This window comes from Pagrus pagrus, assembly GCF_965226575.1.
Source record: "Pagrus pagrus genome assembly, chromosome: 5".
Lineage (NCBI taxonomy): Eukaryota > Metazoa > Chordata > Actinopteri > Spariformes > Sparidae > Pagrus > Pagrus pagrus.
Genome location: NC_140189.1, coordinates 31987673 through 32014058, shown reverse-complemented (window position 1 = coordinate 32014058; position 26386 = coordinate 31987673). Strand labels below are relative to the sequence as shown.

Here is a 26386-nt window from a genome sequence, read left to right as displayed (position 1 = left end):
GCAGTGTATGTTTAATTTGATTCACATACGCTGCTTCCAGTGACCACAGCTAGTCATGGTGAACCTGCGACAGTCGCATGTTTTTTGCCTGATGAAGAGTGGCAGTACACACAGCAGAGTATGCACCTTGGTTTTCTCAATCATGATCGGAGGTAAATAATGATAACACTTTTAGCAACCTGAAAACAATTAAAGAAGATGAGAGGATGTATCATTGTGCAATAACAGAGTGGATTAATGCTGAATGGAGTGAAACATATTTGTGAGTAAAAGGTAATCATGTGATCTACTTTTACAAAGTCATTGAGCAGTGCATTTGAGATACACTGCGATGCTTAATGTTGGCCTGGATACTTTTCCATCCGCCTCTGCTCAACAGCTCTCAAAGGTTGTTCAGATGGTGTTAAGTTTGGGTTTTAAAGTTTTAAAAAGTAACCACCATAACATTGTCACTGGCTGTCACAGTTCATCAAAAAAAGGACACAGAGGCAGGCAGGTTGAACCACATTACTGAGCTTTAATATGCAAGTTAAATTTAAAAAAATCCAAAATACAAGTAACAGAAAAAGCTGGTGACATAAAGGCAACAAGAAAAATCAATACAACTAAACAGTAAAGGTCAAACCACTGAAACACTGGTGTACACAGAAAAAAAGGGCGGGAAAACAGACAAAGACAGGAAGTGGAAAGTAACACATGATATAACTTTCAACAGAAAACAGGAAATCAACTAAACTAAAACCTCGGACCATGACACTGACCCATGTTTGTGATGTCAAACATGAGACACCAGAAAAACAACAGAAAGGCAAACTCGTCTGCGGGCGAAGGGAAAGAGGGATTTACGAGCATTAAATAACCTGCATGTAAACGCTAATTTTGGTTTAGAAATGGTACAAGAGTAATGTAGTCCAGCTAACAAACAAACTTTGGTTTAGTTTTTGTTAATTCTCTCATTAAATACATACATGTGAAAAGTGTTTTGCATTTCTACCACACGCACTGAAAAAAAGAAAAACGTTTTTAATTGTACACCACTCGTCCTTATCAAACAAAATAAATGATGAGTAAATATTCACAACATGTTGAACAGAGAACAGAGAAAATGTAATTTTCTGTTTACCGGGAGTCAACGCTTTTCTTACAATCATAATTATTTAATTATCTGACGAACAAAATAATAATAAAATAAAATAAAGCAGGAATAAATATGGACTACATGGTACATCAGAATCAGAATATTACTTCTGTCATCACCTGATCATTAGTTGACATGTTCATTCTTCATGTGGGCAGCTCTTCACTGACAGTCGCTCATGCCAGCGTACATGCAGTCCAGTGACGAGTCCCTGTTATTCATCCATCTCTCTCTTTTTCTTGAAGGGAAATCCAGCGCTACATAGTTCAGTGCCACCGCTTCACCATCCTGGAAATGATATGTTAGAGCTGTAATGTCACGCCCAATTAATACTGGACTGTACTGATATTAAACCTTTAAAAGCTGTCGTATCCAATGTACGTTAAAGGATCCAAACACCAAAGTGTTAAATCATTTGAGTTCACAATAATGCAGACTGGTGAGGGAACATTTCTCCTAAACTTAACTTGTCCCTAAACCTAACCAAACTGTTGTGGTGGAGGGGATGGTGGTGACTGCTCGAAACCAATGGATATTTTTAACGAGCGGCTACAGCGTTTCAACATTTGTCAGCAGGAAACCACTGTTTGTTTGACACGACGTCGGGACATTTTCCAGCCAACCAGGTAAGCCAAAAAATTATCTTTTTCTGACGCTAACCGAGTGGGTTTTGTGCCTAAACCTAACCAGACCATAAGCACAGCTTTGTCACAACATAAAATTGAAAATTAACGTAAAAAAAACCCAAAAAACTTAAAGGTGCGACATATCTGTGGTTTGCAGAAAGGTACAAGGCCAATATTTATTCTGGTGATTGGTTGGTCATGACATGCATCCAATGTGGAATAACCATAAAGGTATAATGATTCAATTTTAGTCATTCCTTAGATTATATTTAAATCACATTTACCACATTTGGTTGATCCTGAAGTGTTCGGTCATGTTCAGCACGATTGGAAGCTGAAATGAAATCAAGACATTAATGGCAACAAAGATAAGAAATATCGATGTTAGTACCTGACTTGGTTAAGACATTAAATAATACACACACGTGATGATGAACCTACCTTTGCAGCGTTTACAAACTGGCTTTTGAGTTCTGGAGATAATTACAACAACAACCACAATCACACAGCAGGCCGACAGTATCCCAAGTGCAATGACATGTGGGCAAACTTCTTGTCCTGGAATGAAAAAGAAAAATCCCAAAGAGACACTTAAATGAAATTCAGTGGTGGTGGTGGGGGGGGGGGGGTATTGTTGACTATTAATTATAAACTAGCAGTTGTCTTCAACATTGGTTCTCAACCTGGGAGTCACGACACCGACTTCCAAGTTTTGGGTGGAATGTCTCAACAACTATCGGATGGACTGCCATGAAATGTGGTGCAGATATTCACAGATATTCATGATACCTTCAGGATGAACTGTCTTAACTTTGGAGATCCATTAAAGTTATATGTAGCACCTTCACAATTGTGCCAAACTGTGATGATAATGACATTCCCATTACCCTCAACTGAACATGGTAAATGTTGTACATGTTAAACATCCGCATGCTAGCACTGTAAGCATGTAAAAAATGCTACATTAGGCACAAGCTGATATCACCATGTTGTTCCTGAAAAAGCTTTGCTACTCAGGGAAAAAGACTCTAAAAACACACATGGGTGAAGTTATCTTTTCTAACGCATGTTTAACATTGTGAAAGTCTGTTTTGACCCAACCAAGTATTTTTGTTCCCTAAACCTATCCCCGTATTTTTGTTCCTTAAACCTAACTAAGTATTTTTGTTCCCTAAACCCAACCACGTATTTATGTTCCCTAAACCCAACCACATATTTTTGTTCCCTAAACCCAACCAAGTATTTTTGTTACTTAAACCCAACCACATATTTTTGTTCCCTAAACCCAACCAAGTATTTTTGTTACTTAAACCCAACCACATATTTTTGTTCCCTAAACCCAACCATGTATTTTTGTTTCTTAAACCCAACCAAGTATATTTGTTCCCTAAACCTAACCAAATATTTTTGTTCCCTAAACCTATCCACGCATTTTTGTTCCCTAAACCTAGCCAAGTATTTTTGTTCCCTAAACCTAACCACGTATTTTTGTTCCCTAAACCTAATCAAGTATTTTTGTTCCCCAAACCTAACCACGTATTTTTGTTCCCCAAACCTAACCAAGTATTTTTGTTCCCTAAACCTAACCAAGTATTTTTGTTCCCTAAACCTAACCAAGTATTTTTGTTCTCTACACCTAACCAAGTATTTTGTTTAACTCAGCGATATCAGATACACCCTACATTTTAGCTTATGCATTTAACTGAAAGCATCACTGTACAGCCTGACAGAGCTGCTAGCACGGCTGTAGACTCACAGTTTTTCTGTTTCATTTTAGTTTTGTTTCCTAAAAGACAATTCAGTGCATTCAACCTGCATGTACTCTTCTTTTCCATCAAACTAATATAAAAGGGAATGACAACCACCACAAGAGTGGACTCAAAACAGCACAACTTGGACAATTTAAAGCAGCTCCTATCAGGTTTTACCCAGAATGTGTCAAAAACTTCCTGCTCAGGTTTTTTTCTTTTTTTAGACTGTTGTCTGCAGCATTTTTCTGTTGGATTACATTGCATTTTAGGTGCCCCACGTATCAATACACTGTCACATCAAGAAAACGATCATATAAGCTGCACAAGAGAGCATGAACGGCAGAAAGGAAGCGGACTCGATGGGACAGAGAGCACCGCAGGAAATGGAGAGAAAACAGTCAGACACAAGCAAACAAGAAGAACAAAGAGAGGAAGAGCAGCAGACGCAGCCTAACCCTAACCACGAAAGGACTGCCATACAGATGCATTGCATAAGTGCTACACTACACGTCCACCTCATGTTGCATGAACATTTTGCAGATAAAATCAATTGATTTGCTGTGATTTCCCTTAAGTTGATTGGAATGACTTTCAGAGGCCTGAAGAGATAAAACTACCCAGTATTCATTTTACAAGAAAAACAGGCCAGATAAATTTTAATGCGCATAATTTTTTTTTGTCTTTCTGTTTTCATCATTGTACGTAGAAAAGCATCAGCATTACACTTAATAAAGAGGGCAAATAAGAATTTAAACATACTTGTCTCCACTTTGGTTCCTCCACCAAACAGGATCTCTCCACATGTGACAACAGCACAGTAGTAGGTCCCATTGTCAGCGGTGCTCTGTATAGTTTTGGACAGACTGTAGACGCAGCTCCTTTCCTTTTGGTCACAGCTGCCGTTTCTGTGAGGGTAAATGATGTTTGGAGGAGATCCTCCTGATCCAGCTCTGAACCAGTACACACTGGGTTCACCTGGACACTGGACGCTGTTGTCTTTGTTCTTGGAGAGAAGTGAACACTGGAGAGTAATCAAGGCGCCTGGCTCGACTGACGCTGTCACCGGACTTTGCTGCACGTAGATAGATTTCTGATTGTTTTTAGGATCTGTGTGATTCACAAAAAGGCAGGAATTAATGATTGGACTGTTTAGATATTGAACAAACACAATAAAATTAACTTACTTACCATTCACAACCAGAACTGTGCCCTGTGTAAATCTCATTGTGTAGGCTGCTCCTGACTGACAGAGGTATGTTGCTTCATCTTCTTTGGTCACATTTGTGATTTTAAGAAAATACAGAGCATCCACTTGTGTGAGTGTGAATCTAGAGTTGTTAAATTGTCCTTGAAGTGATATTTTGTAAAGACTTCCTGCTAAAACAGTTTGGACCATATATCCAAACCTCATCTTATACCAGTAAAACAGCCCAGTTTCATGCCCAGCGACTGGACATGTGAGAGTCAGATTATCACCAAGTTCAGCCACAGTCAGAGGGATCTGAGGAGGAACGTCTACGGTGTGAGCTACAGGAAAAAGAAAGACAATATCAGAGTTAAACAAGACAAAACTAATGAAAGTACAAATTACTTATCTAAAATGTTATATGGCCTTATATGTTTTAACTACCCTCTAACACAAACTATCATGTCATAGTAGACAGGCAGTGCACTTACACAGAGTACAGAGCAGAATCAAAGCAGCCAGTCTTCCGATCATTGTGGTGCAGCCACCTTCTCTTGCACAACTGATGTCATCCAGCTTGAATGGAAGATTTTGTCACAAGGTGATAAAGGTTTACAAAGGACAAATCATACTGATTGGCTGAAACATAGAAAATGCACTTCCTGTGAAATTCTGCACACCAGTGACCCATTTTGAGTAAAAGCTGCACAGTTTGTCGTTTTTCTTTTTAAAGATAGATTAGCTGCCGATTCTAAAGTAATATTCTCACCACTGAAATACTGAAACATATATATTTGATTATATAAACGTTTACAGTTGTACAATCATACATAATTACACTTTAAAAGTGTAACTGTACTTTAAAAGTGTGTTTTAGTTTCTTCATGATCAGATCTAACTCAACTACATCAATAACAGAAATTAGATTTAACGTAGAGTTGTTGTAGACACCAGAGATTTCTGCATGTGTCACTTTCCATTATTGATGGATAACGTTTACTCATCGTACAGTAATCGAGTAGTATCAAAGCAAAGGCAGCAAAGTGATAACTGTTATAAATTAAAGATAGATTCAGATTCAGGAGGTTTACAGTACTGATAGTGATTCCACATGAGAGTTATATTTCACAAGTAGTTTTGTTTTGAGTGTGATGTAGTGGAGCTCGTAGTTGCCTGGTGGAAAGTATCTGAGGTTTAGAGTAATGCCCCCCGCCCTTCCTCTAAACGCCTCTCAAGTTTTAGCCGATCCCGTGGAGTCAACTAACCCCATCAACTCAAGTACTGGACTTAAGACTTACTTTACTTTACTATAAGAGTTACTTATTCATTTTATTATACTTGTCACTCCACTGCATTTATCTTTTTAGATTAAAGCGTCACTATGTACTTTTTGGAGAGTAAATTCAAACTCAGAATTGTAATATTTACAATATTTATGAGGTAATAATACAAACTTAGAAATGTGAATTTTTTCCAAGCTGTTCTCAGAGGAAAATAAAGTCCCCAGAACACTGTTTGAAGCCAGAAAGGTGGCAGGGCCCGCCACATATAAACAAAGTTAACCAGTATGAAATTCTTTTGTCCTTTAAGATCGATTTGTTTATTCAGTCATGAAAGAAGAGAGTTTGTTTTTTTAGTTTGTTTAAGCATTAAAAAAAATTAATCAAAGAAGATATTTCTCTTATAATTAAAATTCCTTCCCCTAAACTACAAAGTGCACCTTTAAGATTTTACACACAAAAACATTTGCTCAGTTTATAAATGATGGTGCAATGATATCGATTTAACCAGGAAAAAGTCTCTGAAGCAGTTAAAATTAGATTCACCTTGACAAAGGACTTTTTCTACCCTTTTTCTGTTTTCAGACAAGCATTGGCGAGTGGGATCATATGACAAAACCGTTTCCGCAAAAACTTCTAGTTCTCCAGATTATCATTAAACTCAAAAACTCAAACTTTAAATCTTGTGACAAAGACCAAGGAACTGGCTGTGGACCTGAGGAGGACCAAGGTGCCGTTGACCCCTGTTTCCATCCAGGGGGTCAGTGTGGACATTGTGGAGGGTTTTAAGTACCTGGGGGTCCACATTGAAAATAAACTGGCCTGGATAAAGAACACTAAACACCTCTACAGGAAGGGTCAGAGTTGTCTTTATTTTCTGAGACGGCTGAGGTCCTTCAACATCTGCCCGACTATGCTCAGGATGTTTTATGAGTCTGTGGTGGCCAGTGCTATCTTCAATGCTGTTGTGTGCTGGGGCAGCAGGCTGAGGGTAGCGGACGCCAAAAGACTGAACAGACTGATCCGCAAGGCCAGTGACGTTGTGGGAGTAGAGCTGGACTCTCTGACGGTGGTGTCAGAGAGGAGGATGCTGTCCAAGTTACATGTCATCTTGGACAATGGCTCCCATCCACTCCATGACATGGTGGTCAGCCACAGGAGTACATTCAGTGCTAGACTGATCCCACCAAGATGCACCACAAAGCGCCACAGGAAGTCATTCCTGCCTGTGGCTATCAAACAGTTCATCTCCTCACTCTGAGTGTCAGACACTGAGTCAATAGGAGGACTCTGGACACTTTGTTTCTCCCTAATATGCAATAATTAAGACAAACAATGTGCAATAACCCAGTTATTTTCAACTGTAGCATTATTTATTACACTGTACATATGGATATATTCTAGTAGAATGTACATTTCTTGTATTTTGTTCTGTTTTTGTTGTTCTTGCTTATACACCGATCAGCCACAACATTAAAACCACTGACAGGTGACGTGAATAACATTTATCATCTCATCACAATGCGATGTTCTGCTGGGAAACCTTTTGTGCTGGCATTCATGTGAATGCCACTTGACACGCACAACCCATCCAAACACTGTTGTGGACCAAGTACACCCCCTCATCACAACAACACTAGCTGATGGCAGTGGCCCCCCAGCAGGACAACGTGCCCTGACACATCACAAACACTGCTCAGGAACAGCTCGAGGAACACAGTAAAGGGCCCAAGGTGCTGACCGGGCCTCCAAATTCCCAAGATCCCAAGCTGATCGAGCATCTGTAAGACTAAGTCTGTTTTTTTTTTTAACCGGAACCGGAGCACCGGGAGAAAACCCGTACAAAAATCCAGAGAACATCGCGGCTCAAAGAGAGATATCCCCTCCATGGATGGCTCAGGGGTCCAACTGTCCAACTGTTCAATTCTCTAGATTGTTATTTACGCGTTTTGTTTTTTAAAGCGAATGCTAATAGGTGAACCGGAGCACCCGGTGAAAACCTGTACACAAACCCAGCGACCATGGTCACTCCACTCAAGAGACCCACTCAGACCTACATGTATCAGGCCGCCACCCCCAAGCATAAGGAGAACATTTAGTGTAGGGAATGGGGTATAATATTAATAACTATGAATTTTATATGAATTAGGGGGCCTTTGCATTGTTCTCATTTTTTCTCTTTGAGTTGGAAGGTGTTCTGATCTTTCACCGACCAGTCAAGGTGTCAGAAGACATCAATGTTGAAAACAACATGCAGCGTTTATTCGAGGAAACGGCAAACCTTAACCTCTGCCACACACCGCAGCAAACACTGCTGTCAAGCATTTACAGTAAAGGTCGACAGAAGAAACCACAGACTTCTCTGAGAGGTGAGAAAGGGTAGCGGGGAGTAAAAAAACACATCACAAGTGCAAAAATTGTCCTGAGAGGGACACATACTTTGATGTACTGTAGCAATGTGGAAGACCGTTTGGTGGTTCATGGCGTATATTTTATATAATACATCATCGGCTAAAAAACAGGTAACATTTACCACAGTTTGCAGACCCTACAAGAGAAACCAAATCCTTTATGTGATTAAAAATCAATTTGCTCAGTTGGCAGTATCAGTAATTGTTACGTTAGCAGCATGGCTCTAGGGATGGTAATGTTGGTCTGTCAGGTGGTCGGTCCATCATGTTGGTCCAGACTGAAATGTCTCAACAGTTATTGGATTACATCCCCCTCCTTGCAAGTACTACCTGCAAGTTGCATGTTCAGTGGCAGGAACATGATCCCTCACTGGCTTCCTACCAACAAACAATTGTGACAATGCAGCGACATGTTCAAACTCCCAGCTCATCAAATATGGCAGCTTGGTCAGTGGCCCTGAGCTTCAAACTATGATGCTTTACTCACCCTTCTAGTGTCAGCTTTGCACATGCAGGGCTACACTTTCAAAATAAAGCTTGCTGACAAACAGTTCACTATGAGTTTGGGATTGCTGATGCTGTGAAACAGCTGTTTGGTGAACTTTAGGCCCCCAAAATACTTGATGAAGTTTGAAATAAATACACAAGTGCTGACGTAACTTAACATTAAAAACAAGTCAACCCTGACACACACACACAACTCAAATTTCAAGTTTCTGGGTGGAAGTCCTGTGTTTGACCCAACCAACCACCCCGACCACTTCCTGAAGTGGACTTTTTTTCTCTTTACACCACTACGCTAGAGAGGCGACACCAGAAATGACAACCCAGACACTTGGTTGAACTGACCATCCTGTGATCGTGACACATGTCACAAGTGAGTCTCACAGACGTACAGTTTTGAGTTCAGCTCATCATCAAAGCAGGGAAATGCCCACCTTCTCATGACTACGTTCCAAAGCTCCTGGGACATTAAAATGGGTTTTGAAATGAACTGCTTCAAAACCTCAAGGTTGTCAACAAGGCCATTTAAACTTCAAAAGAAATTTTAACACAAAGTTTTGGCGACAAAAATCATTTTGAGTAAATGTTTCTTTGCGTTCTTGCCAAGAGTTGGATGAGAATATCGATTACCCTCTCATGTTTGTACGATAAACATGAAGCTACAGCAGCAAGCGGTTAGCTTCGCTTAGCCCAAAGATTGGAAACAGAGATGACACTGCTGTGGTAACTACAGTGTCATAGTTCGAAGCATCCGCCCGCTGTTCAAGCTGCCAAATTTGTCACGTTTGGAGTGAGAACAGTCTGCAAGAAGCATTCTCAAAATGAAAAAAGAAAGCAAGTGGTCGGCAAGTGCTTTTCCACAGCACCATCTGAGCAAAAAAGGTTGATCTGTAGTTACCCAAACCCAATTTTTAAAACTATTTTGAAGACAATCTTCCCAAAGTAATACTTAAGCTCACATGTTGTGTGTATATAAGGTTTAAATGATGTTCCTGTTGAGGCTGTGTTTTAAAATAGAGTGTGAAATGAACACGTAGACCTGTGACACTTGCTCTTCCTCACACCTAAAAGCACATCAGGTAGTCAACGCTGTGCTTTGATGATAAAAGTTCACTGTGCAGAAGTCCGTTGAGGCTTTACCACTTCAGAGCAGGCAGGAACTGAGAGAGAGGCGAGATGCTGCCTACATGTTAGATAAACAGAGCTGGGCTGAAGTAACCCATGTGCAACTGCTGTGCTTTGAAAAATACAAATTCCAGGTAAATTGTACAAAAACTGTTGTGTATTTGTGCTCAAGATGTGCTTATTTTGTGTCAGGGCAGTTCATCTGAAATATATTTAAATTTATGTCTTATTATATATTATATATATTATATTATAAAATCACATTATTTTCTGACAACAGCACAAGACATGGCTCAATTCACCCTCTTCCTCTACCAAAAAGAAGTCCTTGGGTATGTAAGAAAATGTGACCGACTTATTTTTATCGTACAAGAAAATAGTTTCTGGTCACAAGTTCTAACAACAGGCCTGTCACCGCTTCAGCTTCACAGCAGTGGGGTGTTTGCATGTCAGTGCCTGTGAAACAACAAGCAAAGCCACACGCAGCAGGAACCGTGACACGTAGGCTGTGGCTGGCCATTTCTGCGCTTTTCGACAGACCGCCGAGCGTGTTTACTCAGAACGTGCATGACTTCGGGCATCAACAGGATATGTAGCAAGTGTACATGAAGCCTCCGCAGGCTAAATTTAGCAGAGACAGTTAACTTGTTAGTTTTGAGTCCTGTCTTCCTGCATGTGCATGAGTCTAAAAAATGAACGACTACTTACTCAAACCCACGCAACCGCAATTGTTTTAAAATAGTACATTGTAAATAATTTTATATAAACAGTAGGTATTTAAAAAAACAAACATTTTAACCACGTTCAGTATCTCAAAGTCTTTCACAGTGAATGTTTCAACAAGAGATAGTTTGGGTTTTGGAAGTTGGGTTGCATGAGTGTGTGACTTGGTAGAATCGAAACAAACCCTTTAAAATATTGAATTTAAAGACACTGTTACAGATAAATTACAGTCTGCATTGAAGCATTTGTAAGTGTGACACCACCGGATATTTTAAGGAGAAAAGACAGATATTTTTGATACGTAGTTGGGCCGTCTGCAGCCGTTTCTGTGGCTACCAAAACAAGTATTTTAAGCCAAAACATGTTTTCCTAACCTTAACCAAGTGGTTTTTGAGCCTAAACCTGACCAGAGCATAAGCACAGCATTGTGAGGAGGACGTAAAGAACATAAGCAAACGTAAAGTTACAACATGACGAAATGCAAAGTTTTGAAAAACGAACGTACTTCTTTAACAGTTATTCTGTCAGTTCCACAGGGCTGAGTGTCGACCTTCAGTAATAACATGGCACTGACTCCACTGCTTCAATATCACCAAGTATCAACAGCGTCAGTGAGCCAATAAGCATGCAGCATGCTTGTTGTGCCAATATCTAATAGTGCTGGTGATTGGCTGTCTCGAGGCATGGAGGGGTAAAATTACTGTTTTTGTCAAAGAAGTCTGGTAGCTTAGAGAGAAATGCTTCTGTTTGTTTGTATGTTTAAAACATTTGGACTGATACTGATTTTTTTTCGTTTTGCCCCTGCCCCCGTCCACAGCAGTCCATTGCTTAGCTCCCGACATCTTTATTCCTGCCGCTTCTCCAAAACCATGGCATGGCCATTACCATCTTATGTAGGTAACATAGTGATTGTGGATAAGTACCTCACACAACCCCACTCCAAAAACTATCCCTTTAAGGTTTATGTGATCAAAATCCTTAGTTGGAGGTCAAGTAAGAACTAGTAAAATAGCAACATTTGAACATGATGTCACTGTGGGCTAAAACAATGATATTCACTATCTCTCTCAGCAACAGGTTTGCAGAGCACCGGATGTCTGTCTTGTGTGTGGTTTAGCAGATAAGGAAGGAGACAAGACCATCGACAACTGCGACAACGCTGGTTTCATCAGTGGTGGGTGTGAGCCGCTAAAAATAATCTTCAAATCAATCAAACCAGACATTTGGTCTCAAAGACGTCAATGCAGTTCATCAAAGCAGCAAAATAACCACCCTCTCATGACTAGTCAGAAAATAACCACTTGTGTTGCTTCAAACGTTTGAAGACCAGTTGAACTTTGTGTTTAAGTTTGTTTTTTTTCATGCCTTTACTAGACAGGACAGTTCAGAGAGACATGGCAGGAGATGGGATGACATGCAGCGACCCTGGGCTGCTATGGCGAGGACACAGCCTTCACAGGGGCCCATACACTCCACCACCAGGCAGCGGAGGCCTTGGTGGTGGAAATTATATTTCTTCCGTGTGTGAGAAAAATTGTCTTGGAATCCTTTTTACGTTCTTGCTGCGAGTTAGATGAGATGATTGATACAACGCTCATGTTTGTACCGTAAATATGAAGCGACAACACAAACCGGATTGGAAACAGAGAAATAGCTGGACCGGCTCTTTCCAAAAGGTCCGTAAACCTGTTTTCTAGCTACTATACAATCTGTTTATTTACATGTTTTATGCCATTTACATAATCTGTATAAAATATGAAGTGTAAAAGCATCAATTCACACTTTTACAGGGGATTATAAGTAACTTCTGGGAGTATTTGCTGGTTGCCAAACAACTGGCCCCAGAAATAGTCCAGCACATAACCCCTCATAAAGCCACACCTCTGTCTTTTACACTATATTTGTAGATAAATGTTCAAACAAAATGAATGAAAATATTAGATGCACAACAGATTCTTCTCTGTTCTGGCACCTCAGTGGTGGAACGAACTCCCGACCAATGTCAGGACAGCAGAGTCACTCGCCATCTTCTGCAAAAGACTCAAGACTCACTTGTTCAGACTGCACCTCGACCCTGCACATCTCTGCAAGTTTAGTACTAATGATACTGTAGTAACTGTAGTACTTAGTGAGATCATATAATTTGCTAAAACTGTCAGGCTTGAGTAAAGGCGAACCTGGAGTTCATACAAGAAGATGTTTGAGTAAAAAGAAGAGAACCACATCCTCTGCAGTGGAAACGCTCGGCCCATAACTGTGGTGTCACTCGTCAGGTGTGTAGTCCTGCAAGTGTTGTCAAAATGTAATAACGATGTTTTATTCCACTTGCCTCGTGGGAAAATGCTTTTAAAAGCGTTGGCCTCCTGGTCTGAAAGTGAAAGTAGACCAGAAAAAAAAAAAAAATAGCCCCTGCAGATTCACACCTCACTCTGACCGCACGACCACACGGCTGCTGAATTTTCCATGAGTCACAGGTTGTTTGTTTGTTTGTTGCTGTGTGTGTGTGTGTGTGCGTGAGAGAGAGAGAGAGAGAGAGAGAGAGAGCAACAAATCTCATGTAAATTATTTTACCAACATTAGTAAAAAATCTCTGCAGTCACAAATCGTGTGGTATTTTCTGTCTCTGACGTGTTCACTGAGGCAGGAGGTCGGACAGAGCGGATGTGACGCTGCAGAACGTTTGAGCCAAACTCGCACCAACAGTCTGAGTATGTGTCATGAATCTTAGCCCACCGATTTCCCTCAGCTTGTTTCCTTGCAAACCGGAAAATGAACTCATTTATTATTTAGTTTCATCATGAATGTGTCGTGCTTGTTGTTAGGCTCAGGTGTATCGATGAAGCCACAGTAATTCTTTGTTGTTTGACGTCACTTTTTATGTTAAATACAAAACTATAGTGACACAATCACTACTGGTGCAGCTTTACAAATTCTAATACTTCTGCTACAGTTATTACTACAAAAATAGATTAATAATAGTAATGGAGATTTGCTGTATTTGATAGTCGCCTCCAGCCTCATTAGACTGATTACTCAGTGACTCTGTTGCTGTTGCACTCAGAGCAGCAGATCTGTAGGCCTGACGTATTTAAACACCATATCAACTAGTAACAGAAACTCTGGTGCCACCTGGTGAAACAATATGCTTTTTAATTTCTTGAACCCAACAGTCATGGGTGTCAGGTACACTTGAGGCCGCTTTTTTGAAATGGGCCATTTTAGCCCCCATCGCTTTTAATTTGCTAAAAATGTTCTGATATAAAGAGAAAAATGTTAAGAAATGTTATTTCAAGGAATGGGAACTCTTTGCTCTCCATCTGCACCTTCAGTTTTTGTTTTGTTGCTAGCCTTTTTTGCCTTGCTGTTTCCTTTTGAAGTTTTGCATTCTTGGGATGGAGGTTCAGGTGTGAGTGAGTAGCAGTTCGGCTGAGTGTATCTATGTGCATGTTGACTCTTTGTTTTAGCGTTTTGCAGAGCCAGTGAAAGTCACAACATGGTGTCATCTTCAGAAGACTTAAGCACAGACAGTGTGACTCATGATTGACTCTGATCAAAGTGGAAAAGAGTTAATAACAACTCCAGTTATCAAGTCATAAAGTCTAACATTGCAGCTTTGTTAGTGTGCAGATAAATGTCTCGACCACACCTTGATTGTCTGTGACTACAGCGAGCCAGTTAGCACCTTCTGAGGCCAATCTCTTTTATATGAGGGTTTACACCTCTGTGTTCTCAGAGAGCACGGGCACTGCATGGGAAAGATTAGATTACACATTTTAATCAGAAGAATCATGGGGAAGCATTGGTACGTGGTGTATCTGTGCAGCGTCTGGCACCTCCGGATTGCAGCCTTCAATCTGGACACCCAGAACGTGCTGCAGAGAAATGGAGATCCAGAAAGCCTGTTTGGATTTTCGGTTGCCTTCCACCAGCAACTGAATCCTGCCAGAAGGAACCTGTGAGTGATTAAGCACAAATTTGATTAAGTTTGAGTCAATTGAAACTTTGTTTTACCACTTGAGGTATTTCCTCCCCAGATTGCTGGTAGGAGCTCCACAAGCGAAACACCAGAACCAGGCGCACGCTACAGGTGTAGTTTACCAGTGTGATCTGACAACAACATCCGAGCGCTGTCAGCCCATCGAGTTTGACGATAAAGGTTTGTTGACCTATTTTATCTGAAATTTAATGAGAAATAAAATGTGCCAGTAAAGATTAAAGGGACAGTTCACCCAAAAAATAACACTTTTCCTCTTATCTGGAGTGCTATTTATCCATGTAGATAAGATAATTGAACTTGGCTTGTCAACATCGGTGTCTCTTTCCTGGAATCGTGACACAGTTACTCAAGATAATCCACCACCCTTGTTGTGAGCGGTTTCATGTCGGAACTATTTTTCTTTGTGCCAAATTACACCCACCAATCTTATCACCGTGCTGAAGGAACAGTGCATCTCCTCACGGACGAGAGGCTCATAAATGACGTAATTTATATTACAGCACAGCCGAGGAGGACGCCATTAAGGGCCGACCACACCGAGAACGATAACTCTTAATAACAATAACTATAAATAGATGGTTTTAAAACCATTCTAACTTAACTGGATGATGGAGTCCACACCACAGCTCTAACGATAATGGCAGTAGCGAGTGATATCACAAGGATCACTTTCAGAGCGATCGGATGAATAGAAACTTAGTCAGCCAATCAAAACCCATCTGAATTTACAGGGCCATCACTTAGTTTGATTTTGGGGACATTTTCCTGCAAAATAATGATGCAGGAGTGCTTATTCTATGGTTTCTAACTGCAGCCCACCTCATGCTGGCTGCCGCTGTTTGCAGAATATTATCGTTCATCAGTGTAGATGCTCACATAGTTATGGTTATAGTTCTTGGTCTGGGCGGCCCTTTAATGTTAACATCCCACAATGTCATGAGCACGAGCCTCAGGTCCATGAGTGGATGTACACTTCCATCTGCGTAGTGAAACAGTTGCCGGCTGTAGTTTAGTAGAAAGAAAATCCTCCATGAAACTGCCTCAGAACAATTTGTGTTTTATCTTGAGTAACAAAGTCAGGAAAAGAGACATCGCTGTTGAGCACCACGAGCTGAGTGCCATCTAGTTTCATTATATTTGAGATGGAAAAATGGAACTACAGGTAAGAGGAAAAAGGTGTATTTTTGATTTTGTTGTGAAGTGTCCCTTTAAACTAGAAATTCCCAACTTATACGGTTTGTGACATCTACCAAAAATGCAATGTCTACTCTGTCTATCCACCAAAAAAGAGATTTCCTCTCTAAACTTCTGACACGGCTTCATTTGAATAACTGTTTGAGGCCTGAAAAGTTAAAAATTAACAAATATTTAACGAGCAATCCCTGAGATTTATTGTTTAACCCTTTAGAGGGGCCCTACCCCTTAACTAAACTTTCGAACTGTGTATACAGAAGTGAAAGCTACCTCCAATTACAACATCAAAATGCTGCGTACACACTGATACATTAGGATTAACAATCTCACAGTGTCACATATATTAATGTATTAGTCACGGGGGCCATCCACTGCAGAACGAGTAATATTACTTGTTGTAAGTACAGCTACAGCTATCGGCTACTTCTACTGTATGTCATTAAACTGACACTGCTGCTGCACAGTGAGCTCAACTTGTTTATTTTTCTAGCCTTCCTTGATAGTAAAGGAATAAAGGACCAGTGGATGGGAGTACGAGTGGTGAGCCAAGGTCCTGGTAAACATATAATGGTAAGCAAAGCGCTTTGGATTTGACTATTTTTTTAAAAGTTGGCCAAAAATCAGCACAACAGTAATTTTATCATCCTCTCCTTGTAGGCCTGTGCTCATCGATACCGGCAACAGTGCTATATCGCTGATACCCCTTGCACAGTGCTGTCGGGTCAGTGTTACCTGTTAGGAGATGACCTGCAGGTCGGGAAAGAAGAGGGCGACAAGAGGAGAGTAGTTTGTGACAAGGCACATCTTGAGAGACATCCCATTGACCATGAGTGGTTTGCATACTGCCAACAGGGTCATGGAGCCAATTTTGCAAAGGACAATACATCTCTGTTATTCGGAGCGCCAGGAGCGTACCACTGGAGAGGTAAAGTTAAACACAAGCAGAGTTTCAGTAATGACAGACTTCATTTTACAATTTTCTTCATCTTTTGTTGCATTTTAAAAGCTCAATTAAATTGAGATACAGCCAGCAGTTTAGTTTACCCCCTATAGTTTTGGAGCAACTTTTTTAAGTCTGGACATTTTTTACAAATTACACCTTTTAAGAAACAGACGGATATAAGGTCTAAAATCTGTTCTACACAAAAGGGCCTGAAGCAACAAGCCCATTTTTTAATACTCTGACTCCTCCAGCTTGCCTAAGTCCATTGATCCTTTCAAATCGTTCAACATCGATTACACAAAAATGTTTTTTTCATTTTTAAAAAGCAAAAATAGTTCTGGATGATATGGATACCTAAGTGTTGTTATTCTGTTTTTGTTCTCATGTGATGCTGATTATAGGAATCGTACGAATGGAGCCTTTGGACCAACTGGAAGACAGTGACAGTGACAGTGAAGGTCCTCGTGAGACCGGGAATATTGAGGCGTTTGACCCCAAACTCATTCCCCTCCACACTAGCAGCTACCGGGGTCCGTTTCTAGTCTGGTCTGAGTCAGTCAGGGCGTTTCGAGTTAGATCTTTCTTCATACATCCAATAATTAATGGAGGGCTAAGATGAAGATATGCTATTAACCATTTCATATTCTGTCCTCCAGGATTCTCCATCGACTCTGGTCTGGCCCTCATCAAGAAGGGTGAGCTGACCATCGTATCAGGAGCGCCCAGAGGAGGTGACAGCGGCAAGGTGACATTTCTTAAGGCAGACCCCAAGGCAAAACAAAATTTGTCCGTGGAGTTGGTCCTCTATGGTCTCGGCCTGGCCTCCTCCTTCGGCTATGACGTGGCAGTGGTGGATCTCAACAGTGATGGGTAGGTTTACTTTACAACTCGCCTGAGTTAAGATATTCAAACACTTGATTTGTTCTTTGCATGGTATGGTACAAGCTTTATATCAGTTAACCCATCAATTCTCGGATGACTCACAGGATGTCCTCATGATTCATTTACTGTATGACCTTTTGGCAGGAACAGAATTAGAAAGAAAAATGAATCACCAGATTTCCACAAAATCTGCTGCAGATAAAACAGGGGCAGGTAACAGGGGCAGCGTCAGGATGTTTGAGGGGCAGGGGCTAAAAGAAAATTAAAAGGGCACCAGCTGAAAGTGGTGGGGCTGCAGCATGCACGTATCAGGCACTTTATCGTGTCTTATCTCCCGTAGGGGGTCCGAGAGAATGGACTTTCGCTGTTTATTCAAAAAGCTCGAAAAATAGACCATCAACTTACACCGTTTGTGTTCTACCTAATAATAGTATTCATTCCTGTTCGATATTGTGGAATAAACCTTGGCTCCTTTATCGATCGTGGTCTTAAAATACATATGTCACTACTTTATTTGCATTACCATTCAGAGTTTTGTCACGCTGGCATTGTTAACTGTGCAAACAACCGAAACCACAAAGCAAATCACAAAACAAACACGTCATCCTCTTCCTGTTAGAACAATCATGAGACTGTTGTTACAGTACTGTGTTTCTCTTGGTATTTGCAGGTGGGAGGACCTCGCTGTAGGAGCGCCGCAGTTCCATGATAAGGATGGTTTGGTCGGAGGAGCCGTCTACGTCTACATCAACAACAAAGGGGAAAACTGGAAGGAGATTGTTCCAACGCAACTCGTTGGACCCAAAGACTCCATGTTCGGCCTCGCAGTGGAAAACATCGGGGACGTCAATCAAGACGGTTACGGAGGTTGCGATGTTTTAAAGATGGACACACAAATGCTAAATTAACTGCGGTGTAGAAACAAAGGCTTAAAACCATTTTTGACACTTTTGCAAACAGGCTTTAAGGAAATTTGGGACACACTGTTAAACTCATATATTTGCCTTTATGATCTCACCCCACTTTGTCTGAACTGTCGACAGATATTGCCGTGGGAGCACCATATGACGGTTCTGGTCGAGTGTACCTTTACTATGGCTCATCAGAAGGCATCCACAAAAAAACGGCACAGGTGAGTTTGTGGGAGGGTCGAAAAGCTCATCAGGTCAAATGTGTAAGTGGAGATATTTGGACAGATAAACAGATCTTCTCATGAAGTTCTTTTGTTCTTCAGGTGCTCTCGCCGGGATCTGAAAAAGTTACTCTGTTTGGATATTCTCTGTCTGGCAACTTGGACGTGGACGACAATCAGTACCCTGATTTGGCTGTGGGATCTCTTTCTGATTCGGTCTTTGTTTACAGGTAATATTACATCACAAACTCTTGGAGACAAAGAGAAATGTATCAGTCTGAACTGTTCTTGTGGTTTTATTTTCAGTCCAGCAGCTGCCTGTTACAATCAAAATGTTCTCAAACGAGCTGGCAGATATGTTGGTGCTGAATCAAACATAATGTAGGACCGAGGCTGGAAATAGGATTATTTGGAGATTTATGGCTTAACGTGCCATCAAACTATTCAGATTAAATATAGAGAGAAATATTTATATATTTAAACTACATTTTATAGATTTGATGTTCAAATTATTTTTTTCTTTGAACTCTTTCCCAAAATTATGGGTTAGGGTTAGTGCATGACTCTGTGTTAAGACGGCTACATTAATTTATTATTGGAGTCCTGGTTGTTTGTGTGCAAATGTTTATTTGACCATGTTAATGCCTCTCAAATCTGCACATTTACCTGTTTTCTATTATGTTTTCCTGCCAGTTTTTACCAGGTCTTCCTTGTAAAAGAAGACTAACCTTGTTAAATAAAAGCTAAATAAATAAATAAAGTACAACTGCTTGTATCATATCTTCTTATCACAAATCTCAATCATTTAAGTGTATTCATCCTGTCATCAGAGCGAGGCCAGTGGTCAGCATCAGCAGCTCTGTGAAGTTGACACCCAGTGTAATAGACATCTCGAAGGGTCAATGTCAGACACACACGTGGTGAGATGCACAAAAAAAACACAAATCTGAACCAACTGCAAGCTTATTGGGTTTTAATCTGACGTGTCTTTGCACAAACTTCTGTCAAGTAATTTTTTAGTCGAGGCCTGCTTCACCTACACAGCACATCCAGCATCACTCGACCTTAAACTGAGTAAGTTTTTATAAGTTTTTACACTTTATATTCTGTAACATACCAACAGGTAACAAATAAAAGGGAAAACCAACATTTAGTGTCTTAGTAATGCAAAGGTAGGTACAGGTATCAGGATTAGTATCTGTCGATTTTTCTTTCCCAGTGCTCAACTACACCTTTGAGGCTGACGCTGGGAGAAGAAAAGCAAGAGTGGATTTTCTGGGTTCATCCGATGGACGACTGGAGCTGCCTGGACAGAGGACAGAGATCTGTACTGACACCAAACTCCGACTTCGGGTACAGTCTCACTCAGCAACGTCCATTTAAAGAGAACCATCAAACACCAGATTAAACCAATAATGACAACTCTTCTGTTCCAGCGTGAAATCAAAGACAGGCTGCTCAGTATTCCCGTCTCTGTCAGTGTGTCTCTGTTGAGCTCCGGTCAGACGAGCTGGACGAGAGCAGGTCTGCCCGACTTTACTCCGGTCCTCAACCTCTTCCAGCAACACAGCACCGTCTCAGAGGTACAAACAGACATGTGTCTCTGTACCCATGTCATTGAAACCTTTTGAACTGAACACTTTAGAAATAGGCTTTAAGAAACCATTTCTGCCCTGTTGTTTTTCACAGATTGTCTTACTGAATGAGGGCTGTGGTAGTGACAACATCTGCCAGAGTAACCTAACGTTACAGTTCAGGTTCTGCTCCAGAAACACAACACAAAAAAATCAGGTTGTTTTCAAATCACTGGCAAGGTAAGGAATAAAAGGTGAACCGACACTAACACAGGCTGCAAAAAGTGAAATCTAAGATGAATTATCTTAAATAATGCAGATATAGTTGCAGTTTGCAGTTTTTATTCACAAGCTTTCAAGAGATTTATTTTTTTTTACTGGAGAAAATGAATGCTTGAAACCACAATTGTAAAGCTGTTTGATCAACACTGACGATTACAAAACTACTTTGTTTAAGTCAGAATATTAGATGTTTCAAACATCTTTCCTTTTTTATCTCTCAACATATTAGGAATAGGACTTTGTGTGTACGAGGGTGTAAATCTAAACACATTTTAGATATATTTTCTTTGTATTTAGACAAATGTACTTGTTTTAATATGGCCTTATTTCAAGACAACGGCTCCAACATTCACTAAATGTGAGCACATTTGTCCAAATATTGAGAAAAAAATTCCTAAATCTTTTCTTTGTATCAAGACAGATGTATTTGCTTTTTAGTCTGACGGCACCAACGTTTTAAGATTTTCCTGTTCTGTTAGAAGATAATTTTGATTATTGTATGTAATATATTTATTGCTTCATATCTTGGTTTTGAGAGCTGACTTGTTGTGCAGAGTTAGAAGTAACCATCTAAGGTTTTAAAAGACAAAAACAAAATGCGTGATTCATGTTCATCTGGGGTTTTACCTCCTCAGAAAGGACGGTGTTGCAGTCATAACTCCGTCTGATGAAGACATAGCTTTGGAGATCACCGTGTCTAACAGGGGCGGGGACGACGCACACCAGACTCACTTAGTCATCAACCTCCCAGATACTCTGCGTTACTCTTCTATTGTCTACAGGAAAACAGTGAGTATATAAGAACTGTGTAGTGGAAGAACAATATGTTAAACATGTGATACTGTGACTGAAATGAAATAAGAAAAAGGAACTTTTTGTTATTATGTTTTTATTCTACTTGTATTTATGTATATGTAAGTACATTCACTCTTGTGCTGAAGTATAAATTTGAGCTACTTGTACCTTGCCGGGGTCTCAGGGTCAGAATATTCCACTTTTTACTCCACTACATTTGTCTGACAGCTTTAGTTGGCGTATTTTATTCATATTTTTATCATTATTCATGTTTTCATACCCTGTCCAGTGAAAAAACCATGTGTCCCCAAATTTGGTGGTTGTTTTATCTTTCTGATAAACTGAAGTAGTAATCCTTCTTTAGTTGGTTTGTTCCAATTAAAATAAAATATGAAAAATATATAATAATTAATAATTAAGTATAATAATTCTCATATATACAGCTGAATAGGCTGATTGCCAAATGACACACTGTATATCATTGTTCCCAAAACAACATTGCAGTGCAACAGCAACAGATGTATCGGACCTTCGTTGAGGTTTAGACAAGAAAACTACTTGGTTCTGGTGGTTTGGGTTGAAATAACTGTCATTTCTTTAACTTTAGTTACGTCGATTATGTTCTGAAGTTATGCATGTCATTATGTGACGTTTATGTAAGTTCACTTTTTTTTTAGTGACTCACTGTTAACTTTTGGTTTCCCCGTCGACACAAATAGCCTCCTGGTGGGAAAGTCCTGCGCTTGTTTGACCCAACCATTCACCCCTCAAAATGTGGACCTTTACATCCAACTACAATATTAATCCAAAAACATCTAATATAATAAAGTATCTGACTGAACATTGACTACTTTTACTTCTCATTCTTTAGTTAAATTGTGCTGATGATACTTGCATACTTTTTTGTTAAGTAAGGTTTTGAATGCAGGATTTTTTACTTGCAGCGTAGTCACATTGTAGTATTGTTCTCTGAATATTTCTTCCACCGCTGTAGGACCAGCAAAAGATCTGCACAGCCAATAAAGAAGGAACGCGAATCAACTGTAAACTGGGAAACCCGTTCCAAAGAGATGCAGAAGTGAGTTTCACCGCTCAGTTTCCTCCGTGTGTGTTTTATCATCGCCATCTTCATCTTTTTATCATGTTTTTTCTTTGCTCTCTTCAGGTGACTTTTTATGTCATACTTGCAACATCTGGCATCGCACTGAGTACAAAGGAAGTCAACGTCACTCTGCAGCTTAACACGTAAGCGTACAGGACGGAGAGGAAACTGGCTTTAGTTACTGGTCAGTGGGCTGTATATGATTATGAATAAACATGTTCCTGTGATGTAGGATAAGTGTGCAGACCATACAACCAGTGGAGGCATTAGCCAAAGTGCTTTTTTTGCTGGAGCTGCGGATATCAGGGTAGGTGCTGATTATATTCACTGTCTTTTAAACGGTTGTTTTATGAGATTACTGTTTGTTGTTTTGTCATTTTAACACAGATACAAAGAATCTCATAGGAAACCTTTTAGAAAAATATACAAAGTGTATGAAAAAAACTCAAATAATTAAACACACAAAAATTCATTGATTATCTACTCACCCCCTTGCCAATGGAAAGTCGCTGTCTGTGGTCTGGGGACTTGTTTTAAAGTGTAAAAAAAGAAAGAACAAAAAAAACGTAAAATGGCTCCACACAGCAATTCAGGTCCATGGGAGCCCCGAGAACCCAAATGGATTTGAAAAGATGTTATTTACACCTTTCAACTCACAGTCGAGCTCCTGCAACCACTTCAGATGGGTCTGACGGGTGCTGGAAATCCTTGAAAACATTTCAGTTTTAATGTGATATTCTAGAGGTTTAAAAAAGTTGCATCACTTTCATATTGTCTAATATCGGCTCAGCCAGGTCATAAACGATATACGAGTCTGCTTACAGAAGGACAGGTGACACTTTTTGAAACATGAATGCTATGATGAAACAATTTTGGTTGTTTAAAGCACAATAACATTTGAGTTAATGTGATGAAGTTAAAACAAATATTTTGAGTTTAATCAGAGGTGGAAAGTTATTAAGTACATTTACTCAAGTGCTGTACTTTTTGACATTTTTGAGGTAAGTAAACTCCACTTGAGCATTTTCCGTTTTCTGCTACTTTAACTATGCTTCTACGAAATTAATAGTGAAAGTAGATGTCGCAATCATTGATATATATATTTATATGTATAATGTGACATAAATTTGCTATTCTGCATAATGGGTACTTTTACTTTTTGAACTTTTACTTGAGTACATTAATTTAAAGGCATGACTTTTACATGAAACATGAAAGTATTTCTACACTGTGTTATTGCTACTTTTAAGTACATCCACCTTTGTATATAATGTAGCACAACTGTCAGGTCCTGGAAAAGCTTAAAATGCACCTTGGAAAGTGCTTTAGTTTGACCGTGGAGTTTGATAAAAGGTGAAAATTCCTTGAAACTGCTTTGGAATGATTGATGAAAAAGTCAAAGTATTCAACATTAAGGTGTGTCTTTGTTTGTCAGAGTCGTCTGGCCTTCTCAAGTGTCACTTGAGAAAAGCTTGAAGGGCGAGAGCGCCATAAAGTCAGTGGATGAAATTGGACTTCCGGTTCAGTATGAATTCAGGGTGAGACATCGTTTGCGCCTTAAAAATCTCTTTAATTTGATTTTCAGCGTAAAGGAAACTATACTGTCTTATTTTTTTAACAGATAGCAAATTTGGGCAGACCACTACAGAATTTCATCAACGCGTCACTAAACATCCTCTGGCCAAAGGAGAACTCTGTAGGAAAATGGTTTCTGTACTTGACTCAGACCAACAGTAGCGATGTTCAGTCTGTCCCCTGCTCACCTGCAAACGAGGTCAATCCACTTAAAGATTTAAAGGTAAAAAACATCTTTCTCTTCTGTTCAAACTGTAAGCGGTGCCTGTAATAAACAGCACTGACCTGATCATGTTTGGTATCAAGGGTTGGCATGAACCATCCAGGAGAAGACGTGAAGCTGAACATGCAGCGCTCTCTACTGGAGGATTCTCATATCTTTCAACAGGAAGGAAATACAAAAGCTTGGTTAGAGATCATTATTATTATTATTATTATTATTATTATTATTATTATTATTATCATTATTATTATTATTATCATGAAGCTCAAAGGTTTAGTATTCAGTATAACGTGACAAGAAAGTAAGGTCTTATCTTCCTCCCTGTCAGACGTGCGCAGCTGGACTGAAGTGTGTGGAGATACGCTGCCCTCTGCTGGGTTTGGACAAAACTGCAACGATAGTTCTGCATTCACGCCTGTGGAACGCCACTTTCACAGAGGTGTTTCATTTTTTGTATGATGTTTTCCTCCTATATGTTTGAAGTTAATCAACTGAAACAGGTAACTGATTAAAAATAAATAATAAAGTACATCTACTCAGGCACTGTACCTAAAGCTGGTACAAGGAACTTTATTTATTTACTTGTTGATTGTCGTTGGAAAAAAGATGATGAAGGTGAAACAAAGCAAACTTTGATTAAGTGCTGTACGGTACCACCAGACTACAGTCTATAACATTTAGTAGTTCTGCTAATCTGCATCATGAGTTCTTCCACTTTTGTACTTTTGTTTTTTTACTTGAGCAACATGCATGACTTTTACTTGTAACGCAGTCATTTCACACTGTAGTATTGCTACTTCTACTCAAGGAAGAGATCTGAGCAGTTTTTCCACCTCTACTCAAAACTGTCAAGTACCACTCACTCATTTATTTTGCCTCTCCCATTCAGGATTACAGCTCTTTGAACTACCTGTACATCTATGTGAACGCTACGCTCAGTTTAACAAACTCTCCAGAGAATATTGGACTTAAAACGGGGACACTTGAGAAAAAGGTAAAACCGTAAAGAAAGAGAGAAACATTTTCATTATTGGGTTTTTGTTAATAATTTGTATTTTCAGATTCATGTCAGTATTTAAAATCTCAGGGAAGTTACTAACATTACACACAGGTCCTCTCAAGAGCCCGCAGTCCACACACTGAAATCTGAAACGCTCTCGTGTCATCACTGTCCGCAGGTTAAACTGACCGTGTTTCTTGCCAGAGACATCACATATTTTGTCAAAGTTGCCTGGTGGATCATCTTCCTGACAGTCATCGTGTTGCTTCTGATGCTGGCGGGGCTTGTCTTCTCGATGTGGAAGGTAACAAATGAAATAACATATAATATCTATAATAAGGTTTGTTTGGTTCTCTAACTCTTTCATGCATAAGTTATTAGATCACAACTCGGTATCAAGTTTTATACATATATGATTCAGGGGAACCTATTGTTTCCTCGTAAAGTCACCATCACTTATTATCTTGACATAAAAAGGCATGAATGAATCCTACAAATTGTTGTGTAGAAGCATCAGTTGCCTTAATGTGCTGTGAAAGTGTACAGATGAATGACAGTTTTATATTGCACACTGACTATGCTTTGAGCCATTTGTCGCTACGTGTTTTGAGTTAATTAACTTTCTATTTATTAATGACTTGCCTGTGGTAATGATGAACGCTGTTGACTCATATTTTCTGTCTTCATCAGCGTGGCAGCATTAAATGTCTCGCTCAGAGCAAGAAGCCCCGAGACTGAGATCCAAACTGCTCACCTGAGAGGCTAAACGGAGAAAACACCGTGAACATGATCAGGGTTTGATTCTGACTCATCTGCTACACGTGCACAATTAAGTGATGATACATGATGTATTTTAAATCAGATGTGCTTTAATGCAGATACTGTTGCTGATTTTTGTTTTTGCTGCTTTTGTATTAAATAAAACAAACAAAAAAAGAAACAC

General features: G+C 39.8%; 2 protein-coding genes across 3 annotated transcripts; one reads left to right on the top strand and one right to left on the bottom strand.

The window, feature by feature from the left end:
- Positions 1-560: 560 nt before the first annotated feature.
- LOC311257387 (uncharacterized protein) lies at positions 561-5263 on the bottom strand. Of its 2 annotated transcripts, XM_084352991.1 has the most exons (6): positions 5193-5263; positions 4704-5042; positions 4275-4622; positions 2206-2322; positions 2049-2098; positions 561-1426 (listed from the first exon to the last, which is right to left on the bottom strand). In XM_084352991.1, exons 1-6 carry the CDS (start codon positions 5233-5235, stop codon positions 1301-1303), a joined length of 1023 nt encoding a protein of 340 aa, XP_084209117.1. In that variant the 5' UTR covers positions 5236-5263; the 3' UTR covers positions 561-1300. The 2 variants fall into 2 exon arrangements, with proteins under 2 accessions (XP_084209117.1, XP_084209118.1); XM_084352992.1 differs by lacking the exon at positions 2206-2322.
- A 9269-nt stretch (positions 5264-14532) lies between these two features.
- Positions 14533-26181, top strand: LOC311256944 (integrin alpha-6-like; the record flags this gene model as incomplete). The annotated part of the gene is made up of 25 exons (XM_084352355.1): positions 14533-14699; positions 14779-14900; positions 16426-16505; positions 16593-16860; positions 17280-17408; positions 17535-17748; positions 18431-18627; positions 18804-18892; positions 18995-19122; positions 19723-19812; positions 19902-19966; positions 20112-20245; positions 20329-20475; positions 20582-20706; positions 21384-21537; positions 22538-22621; positions 22709-22788; positions 22878-22952; positions 24081-24183; positions 24267-24443; positions 24527-24628; positions 24772-24882; positions 25333-25437; positions 25622-25747; positions 26134-26181. 25 exons carry the CDS (start codon positions 14533-14535, stop codon positions 26179-26181), a joined length of 3120 nt encoding a protein of 1039 aa, XP_084208481.1.
- Positions 26182-26386: the final 205 nt, after the last annotated feature.

Coding starts and splice junctions, on each gene's coding strand:
- LOC311257387 (XM_084352991.1), bottom strand. CDS start 5,235: ATGATCGGAAGACTGGCTGCTTTGATTCTGCTCTGTACTCTGT. Junction 4,623..4,703: donor CACAGTTCTGGTTGTGAATG/GTAAGTAAGTTA, acceptor TGAATCACACAG/ATCCTAAAAACAATCAGAAA. Junction 1,427..2,048: donor TTCAGGATCAACCAAATGTG/GTAAATGTGATT, acceptor TATCATTTCCAG/GATGGTGAAGCGGTGGCACT.